Below are 8,920 nucleotides of genomic sequence, written 5' to 3'. Positions count from 1 at the left end.
GTTGATGGAGCTCATTGTAGTCAGTGGGGACAGTTGGGCTCTGCTGGTGCGCATCTAATGATGAATCCGTCCCCAGCTGCTTTTTATTACTCTGTTCCTACAGTATAATGGAACAGGACAACAGAAGGTTTTTGCAGTATAGTCCGTTACTTTCTATTATTTTCTATTTGTCCAAGGAACAATGAAATGAAAAATTTGGAGCTAGGGGGTGCCGTTAAAGGCAAGGCCCAACATTTTTCCACAGTGTTCTATGCCCGCCGCATAATCTGTCCCTTAATCTGTCCTTTGAAAGTTGGGAGGTATGCAAGCAGATCACAATTGTTTTTATTTCTGGCATCAGTTTTGCTATGATCATTTATTTTTATGACATTGAGGACAACCAATTCAATTTCTTAGGCTACTTTCACACATCAGGTTTTCGGCGTCAGGCGCGATCCGGCGTCGTGCCGGAATGCCGGATCCGGCAAATGTTTTGTAAAACCTGATGTGCCGGATCCGGTTTTCTGCCGGATTCGTCTTGTTCTTGACAGACAAAACCGGATCCGTCTCATCCGGTTCATCCGTTTTTCTATCCGTTTTTTCGACGGATTACGCCGGATCCGGTTTTTAAAATTGACCCTTGTGGCCCCTCAAGGCAGAGTACACTGGCAGGATGACAGAGTGTGAAAGATTTGTGCCCTAACCAAACTTGTGTACCTTCTGGACCAACAGTATATACCTTTGCCAACCAAAGTTGGCTATCTTGTCATGGTCTTACTATTTTTAGCTTTAGGCCACAGGTGTGTACCTGGTTGTGTTTTATGCAAAGTATTTCACCTTTTAATAAAAGTTGTGTACATTGTTAGGAAATCACCAACAATAAACACAACTTTTTAGGTGAAATACTTTGCTTCAAACACAACCAGGAACACAACTGTGGCAAAAAGCTAAAATTTACCCACAGTTATACCTGGTTTTGAATACCTTTTTACCTTTGAAATACCCTGTATTTAGCCTTTTTTTTAAACATAGTTCGCCGCAGAAAGAAAAGACAGACAACCATTGTGAAACGATAATTTAACTTTTATTTAAAATTTTTTTTTTTTAAATTTTTTAAAGTGCAAATAACTTTTTTAATAAAGGTTTTAAACCCAATGGGCATTTTTATTAAAAAACACACATTACAATTCTGTGTATTGTGGGGTGGAAATACTGCTGGAGGGGCTGCGGGACACTTCGACACTGGGTGTGTGGAGAGAGGACTGGGATCGTGGTGGGGAAGGAACAGTTAGAGGTGAAGGTGTGGAAAAAACTACAGAATGGGTGGACATGTGGGAAGCAGAAGAGGTGGTGGGTGGTGGAGTGGAGGGTTGGGCAGGGACTGTAGGAGCAGATGATGTTGATGGAAAGTTGTATGGGGAAGGAGTTTGGTACGGGGAAGGAGTTTGGTACGGGGAAGGAGTTTGGTACGGGGCAGGTTGCTGGAAGTGGGGAGATGACTGGTACTGGGGAGGTTGCTGGTACTGGGGAGGTTGCTGGTACTGGGCAGGTTGCTGGTATGTAGTAGGAGGGGAGGATGAAAAGTGGCTGGAGGGGGTGCAGATGTAATAGGAGGGGGAGGATGGAAAGTGGCTGGAGGGGGTGCAGCTGGAGGAACTACAGTGGTGGGAGGTGGAGGTTGGGAGGTAACCTGCTGTGGAGCACCGTGGCACGAATGCATTACATGCATCTGCTGGGCAGGAGAGAGCGTTTCCATGCGCTCCACAACAGACCTGAAAAAGGTGTGGTTTGGCGAAGATCTTGCTTCTGAATGCATGGTTTGCAGAAGTGTCTTCACCTCCAGAATGCTGGAGTTGATCTGCTGAAAGCCTGCGGAGATTTGCTCTGACAAGACTTTGAGACAGTTCTGGAAAGATGCATTCAGATGCAATAACTCTTGCGCATAAGTCTTTTCCTGACCCCTCTGCCGCTGCCGCCCAGTACCCGCAGGTGTACTAGAGGCGGCAGGGGCAGAAGGGTGGGGTAAAGGGAAAGCGATCTCCTCACCAGCAGCTTCATGTAATGTAGGCGGCCACGATGCTCCTGTGCTGGTGGATGGGACAGATGGGTCGAATGTGTGGGAAGGCAGGGAAGGTGCAGATGTACCAGGGCGGTCGAAGTGTCCCTCGGTGCCGGTCTCCTCAGGGATCGCCTCAGAAGGGTCCAATCGTGCAGGCTCCCGAGTGCTGCTCACCGTGCTGTGGAATAAAGAGAAAAAAAAACAATTAAAATACTGACATGGTATGGCCCTGGCTGAAAAAAAAAAGTTACATCTTTTTCACATGTGGTGTGTAATATTTACCTTCTGGTGAGCATTGTTTCCCGGAGGAACGACAGGGCTTGTGCGTACTTGTACTTGCTCCTGCGTCCTTCAGATCCACTCGGGGCCCGCATCTCTTTATTGAACTCCTTCTTGAAACGATCCCTCACAGACCGCCACCGATTCACAATTCTGTTCCCTGAAACGAGAAAGGAGTGGTTAGTATACAACATCAGTGTTTCACAAACTCCAGTCCTCATGGTCCCCAGGGTTCATGTTTTCAGGATTTCAATAGTAAATAGAAATCCTGAACACATGATCCGTGGGGACCACGAGGACTGGAGTTCGGGAAACACTGGTTTACATCAAGCAACCGGTACTGTATATACTTACGCTCTTTAATCTGGTCCCGAGCTTCGAGGTCCTCCCAGCGGCCCACAAGGAGAGAACAGATTTCCTCCCAGAGTCGTCGGGTAATGATCAGGTCAGCGTGGCGGCGGTCAGCCATATTCCAGAGCGGCTCCCTTTCTCTGACGAGATCGATGAGGCGGTCCACATCAATCCCTCCATCCTCACCGTCAGAGTCGGGAGCACGCTGTGAAGGCTGTTAAAGAAAAAAAACAAAAATAACATAATTAGCCTCCACAAAAGAAATGAAATAAAAAGTGCCAAAAAACAAAGCAAAAATATTTATACTTACACGCTGGTGACCGCCGCGTTGCTGTCGCCGACGACCCTGGGAGGCACTGCGAGGACCTCTTGGCCGAGCACCAGATTGGGAAGACTAGAGAAGAAAACAAAAAATGTTATGTCTTTGGATGTAGGCATTTGTTTGCTGTGTGTGGTCTGCAGAACATTGTTTTCTATGTGTTGTGTGTAGTGTGATGTTGTGTTTCTGCGTTTGATGCAAAAAACTTACCAATTGTGAGCCCACTCCAAGCGTCTGTCCACCCCTTCCTTCTTCTTCTGGGAGCTCCTCTTCATCTTGTGATTCCTGTTTTGAAATAAAAGGCAATGAATAGACATATATTACAGAGATGATGGATTTTGGAAATAAAAACTTACCGTCAAACGCTGACGATGCGAGGGAGGGCTCCCAGAAGAAGATGTGCTGTCCTGTTGATGGCCAGACTCCATGGCTGTGGGTATTGCTGCTGCCAGTGATGCCATTGCTGCTGCTGCTGCATCTCTTTGGCGGCTGTTGAATAAAGAGAAACAAAGGGCCAATGAATATCTTGATATTCCATGGCCCTAGTTTGGAGGAATGGGGGATTTGATAATTACCGTCTCTCATCTGCTTCTGGACTCCCCTCCCGTTCAGCATGCTGCTCCATTTGGGGTGGTGCTGATGGTGCTGCTGCTGCATCTCTTTGGCGGCTGTTGAATAAAGAGAAACAAAGGGCCAATGAATATCTTGATATTCCATGGCCCTAGTTTGGAGGAATGGGGGATTTGATAATTACCGTCTCTCATCTGCTTCTGGACTCCCCTCCCGTTCAGCATGCTGCTCCATTTGGGGTGTTGCTGATGGTGCTGCTGCTGCAGATGTCTGCTGCCTTCTCCTGCGCCTGGTTGCTGTCTTGGGTGGCATGTTGGGTGTGGCTGAGGGTCCCATTGTCTTGCTTTTATATATCTCCTGTGGGCAGAGCTACTGAGCATGCTCAGACCAAAAAAACTGGATCCGGCCACCGGATCCGGCTTTCGCCGGATCCGGCGCATTGCGGCGCTCATAGGCTTTCATTGTGTGAAAAAGCCGGACGCGCCGAATCCGGCGTGTCCGGCTTTTTCGCCGGAGACAAAAAAACGTTACAGTAGACGTTTTTTCCAGACGCCGGATCGCGACACATTGCGACACATTGCCGGATCCGGCGAAAACCGGATGAAACGCATGGCCATCCGGCGCGATCCGGCGCAAATGCAAGTCAATGGGGGGGAAACCGGATCCGGCATTGCATTTCGCCGGATCCGGTTTCTGTCAAAAGCGACGGATCGCGCCTGACGGCGAAAACCTGATGTGTGAAAGAGGCCTTAATTAGTGTAGATCAGTTGCCGACCCCTAAAAGAACCTCAAGTATGAACATAAAGTAACTCAAATTCCCAATATTTCAGTGTAGTCTGTTTGGCAAACGTTCTGCTTTAGTCACGCAAGCTACAGTACATGTGGATACAGATATTCCCAGATTTCATATATATTTCAAGTTAATGATTTAAACATACTGGATTTTTTAGATTTATTGGAAAATGGGAAGGCAGGATGAACAGCATGGTTCTCATCTGCTGTCAGAAGTAATTCTTCAGGCTCTCACTTTGCACAGACAGGCACACGTTGCTGTGAATAAATGGAAAGTATGTATGTGGGTAGAGTGAGCTATTCCATATCAGCCCTATGATCTGCCCTTCCCTTCAAAAGGCCGATCAGCTGCGGTGCTGTCTGTGGTGCTGGAAAAGCCATGTGCTGCCTCATTCACAGCTTCATCAATACGGAAAATATGACTACAGATGCAATTACACGGATTAAGCCACTTTGTACACCAACCTTTTTGTATCTCATTATCATCAAGGAGTTAGAAATGCAAGTAAGAACAAATAATTAAAACACTCTTTGCTTAACCCCTTAGTGACACAGCCAATGTTGTCCTTAATGACCAAGCCAATTTTTGCAATACTGACCACTGTCAATTTATGAGGTTACAGCTCTGGAAGGCTTCAATGGATCCCACTGATTCTGAGAAGTTTTTCGAGACATGTTGTATATCATGTTAGTAGTAAAATTTCTTGCGTTTTTTTATGAAAAAACAACTTTGACAAAAATGTAGAAAATTTAGCAATTTTCAAACTTTTAATTTTTGTGCCCTTAACTCAGAGAGTCATACTGCACAAAATAGTTAATAAATAACATTTCCCACATGTCTACTTTACATCGACACAATTTTGGAAACATTATTTTTTGTTAGGACATTATAAGGGTTAAAAGTTGACCAGCGATTTCTCTTTTTTCCAGCAATATTTAGAAAACCATTATTTTTAGGTATCACCTCACATTTGAAGTGAGTTTGGGGGGGTCAACATGACAGAAAATACAGAAAATGGACGCCATTCTAAAAACCACACCTCTCAATATGTGCAAAACCACATTCAAGAAGTTTATTAACCATTCAGGTGCTTCACGAGAACTAAAGCAATGTGGAAGGATAAAATGAACATTTTACTTTTTTTCACCAAAAATTTAACTTGGAACCAAACTTTTTTATTTTCACAAGGGTATCAGGAGAAAATGGACCACAAAATTTGTTGTGCAATTTCTCCTGAGTACATCAATACTCCATATGTGGGGCACATCCACTGTTTGGGCACACGTCGGGGCTCAGAACGGCGGGAGCACCAATTGACTTTTTGAACACAAAATTGGCTGGAATCAATGGTGGGAGCCATGTCGCATTTGGAGATCCCCTGTTGTACCTAGTGGAAATCTCCCAATTATAACTCCAACCCTAACACAGCCCCAACCCTAACCCCAACATATCCCTAACCCTAATCCCAACCCTAACCATGACTCTAACCACAACCTTAACCCCCACACCACTATAACCCCAACACAACAGCCCTAACCTCAACACAACCCTAACCCTAATACAAACCCTAACTCCAACACAACCCTATCCCCAAACCTAGCCCCAACCCTAACCCTAGCCCAACCCTAACCCTATCGCCAACCCTAACCCTAGCACAAATCTAACCCTAGCTCTAACCCTAGCCCTAACCCTAACCCTAGCCCCACCCTAACCCTAGCTATAACCCTAACCCTAGCCCCAACCTTAATCTTAGGCTACTTTCACACATCAGGTTTTCGGCGTCAGGCGCGATCCGGCGTCGTGCCGGAACGCCGGATCCGGCAAATGTTTAGTAAAACCGGATCTGACGGATCCGGTTTTCTGCCGGATCCGTCTTTTTCTTGACAGACAAAACCGGATCCGTCTCATCCGGTTCATCCGTTTTTCTATCCTTTTTTCGACGGATTACGCCGGATCCGGTTTTTAAAATTGACCCTTGTGGCCTTCCGAACGGGATTGGCTACTGGAAAACTATATATAGAGTGTTCCTACAGCCCTTCTTTGACAGGTTGTCGAGGAGAAAGTGCAGGTTGGAGAGAAGAGCAAGTTACTGGCGAAGATGGATGTTGTCATTGGAAATATTTTGAAGAATTTGGCGGATTTTATAGCGGAGGCGAATCGTTTGAGGGTGATTGTTCTGGAGAAGGAGAGAGCGAGACAGCAGCGCATCAGGCATCGTAGACGACGTTTGTGGATCCACCCCATCACAGCCAAGAGAATGACGCGTGGGGTCTATTATACACTCTGCATGGACCTTCGACGAAACCCGGATACATTTTTTGGATATGTGCGGATGAAAATGGAGAATTTTGATTACTTGGTGGAGCGCATTGCACACCTCATAAGAAAAGCGGACACCTATTGCCGCTTCTGTTTCATCCGCAGAGCGTCTGATGGTGACTTTAAGGTAAGCCACATTTATTGGATGTGATCGCATCAGAGCACACTTTCACTGCAATCTTGTTGGTGGTAGTTTGTATCTCCAAGTGTTATAGCTCAGTTTTGGTATGTAATGCTGTGATTTAAAACTAATTTATTGTTTTTTAATTCCCCACAGATTTCTTGCAACTGAAGAATCCCTTTCGTCACTGCATTTCCAGTACAGACTCGGGATTTCCACCATATCTGGAATTGTGAAGTACACATGCCGTGCACTGTGGGACTCCTTAGCTGAAGAGTTTTTACCAGAGCCCACAACAGAGAGGTGGATTGAAATTGCTGACAAGTTTCAACAGATATGTCAGTTTCCCAACTGCTTGGGCGCTGTGGACGGGAAACATATCCGCATTGTAAAGCCAGCTGGATCGGGATCGGAATATTTCAATTACAAGAAATATTTTTCAATTGTCCTCATGGCCATCGCTGACGCGGAATACAAATTTATTGCGGTTGATATTGGGGCCTATGGCCGCTCCAATGACTCTCAAGTTTTCAAACTGTCTGCCATGGGGCGTAAACTGTATGGAAACACCTTCCAGTTCCCACCACCTAGACCGCTGCCGCAAACATCTGGTCCACCTATGCCATTTGTCTGTGTAGGGGATGAAGCCTTCCAGCTGTCAGAACACCTTTTGAAACCGTACTCTAGCAGAGGATTGACAAGACCAAAACGCATTTTTAATTACCGCCTCACAAGAGCAAGAAGAATGGTTGAATGTACCTTTGGTATTCTGACAGCCAAATGGCGGGTCCTATTGACTGCGATCAACCTCAAGACAGAAACTGTGGACGAGGTGATCAAAGCATGCGTGGTACTCCACAATTTTGTTATCTGCAAGGAACCCATTTCCATTGAGGACACCTCTGAAGAAACCACCTTGCAAGATTACCATGACATTACCACTAGAAGTTCTGTGACGGTTTCAGTAATGAGGGACAATTTTGCACTATACTTTATGTCACCTCAAGGCAGAGTACACTGGCAGGATGACAGAGTGTGAAAGATTTGTGCCCTAACCAAACTTGTGTACCTTCTGTACCAACAGTATATACCTTTGCCAACCAAAGTTGGCTATCTTGTCATGGTCTCTATTTTTAGCTTTAGGCCACAGGTGTGTACCTGGTTGTGTTTTATGCAAAGTATTTCACCTTTTAACAAAAGTTGTGTGCATTGTTAGGAAATCACCAACAATAAACACAACTTTTTAGGTGAAATACTTTGCTTCAAACACAACCAGGAACACAACTGTGGCAAAAAGCTAAAATTTACCCACAGTTATATACCTAGTTTTGAATACCATTTCACCTTTTAAATACCCTGTATTTAACCTTTTTCGCCGCAGAAAGAAATGACAGACAACCAGTGTAAAATAATTTAACTTTTATTGAAAAATGTTTTTTTTAGTAAACTTTTTTAAAATTTAAATAAACTTGTTTAATAAAGCTTTGAAACCATAAAACTGGTCATTTTTATTTAAATACACACATTATAAATCTGTGTAGTGTGTGGTGGAAATACTGCTGGAGGGGCTGCGGGACACTTCGACACTGGGAGTGTGGAGAGAGGACTGGGATCGTGGTGGGGAAGGAACAGTTAGAGGTGATGGTGTGGAAAAAACTACAGAATGGGTGGACATGTGGGAAGCAGAAGAGGTGGTGGGTGGTGGAGTGGAGGGTTGGGCAGGGACTGTAGGAGCAGATGATGTTGATGGCAAGTTGTATGGGGAAGGAGTTTGGTACGGGGCAGGTTGCTGGAAGTGGGGAGATGTCTGGTACGGGGCAGGTTGCTGGAAGTGGGGAGATGTCTGGTACGGGGCAGGTTGCTGGAAGTGGGGAGATGTCTGGTACTGGGGAGATGTCTGGTACTGGGGAGGTTGCTGGTACTGGGGAGGTTGCTGGTACTGGGGAGGTTGCTGGTACTGGGGAGTTTGCTGGTACTGGGGAGGTTGCTGGTGCTGGGGAGGTTGCTGGTGCTGGGGAGGTTGCTGGTGCTGGGGAGGTTGCTGGTGCTGGGGAGGTTGCTGGTACTGGGGAGGTTGCTGGTGCTGGGGAGGTGGATGGTATGTAATAGGAGGGGGAGGATGGAAAGTGG

At 45.8% G+C, this 8,920-nt stretch overlaps 1 protein-coding gene across 1 annotated transcript; it reads right to left on the bottom strand.

Moving 5' to 3' along the window:
* Positions 1-1,019: 1,019 nt before the first annotated feature.
* LOC141096437 (uncharacterized) lies at positions 1,020-3,011 on the bottom strand. Its single transcript, XM_073583033.1, has 3 exons — positions 2,672-3,011; positions 2,321-2,477; positions 1,020-2,216 (listed from the first exon to the last, which is right to left on the bottom strand). The coding sequence occupies exons 1-3, from the start codon at positions 2,784-2,786 to the stop codon at positions 1,292-1,294; spliced, it is 1,197 nt and encodes a 398-aa protein (XP_073439134.1). The 5' UTR covers positions 2,787-3,011; the 3' UTR covers positions 1,020-1,291.
* Positions 3,012-8,920: the final 5,909 nt, after the last annotated feature.

The sequence above is a fragment of the Dendrobates tinctorius genome, unplaced genomic scaffold, assembly GCF_039654945.1.
Source record: "Dendrobates tinctorius isolate UK_male_01 unplaced genomic scaffold, ASM3965494v1 ptg000075l, whole genome shotgun sequence".
NCBI lineage: Eukaryota > Metazoa > Chordata > Amphibia > Anura > Dendrobatidae > Dendrobates > Dendrobates tinctorius.
This window is presented reverse-complemented; position numbering and strand designations above follow the sequence as displayed.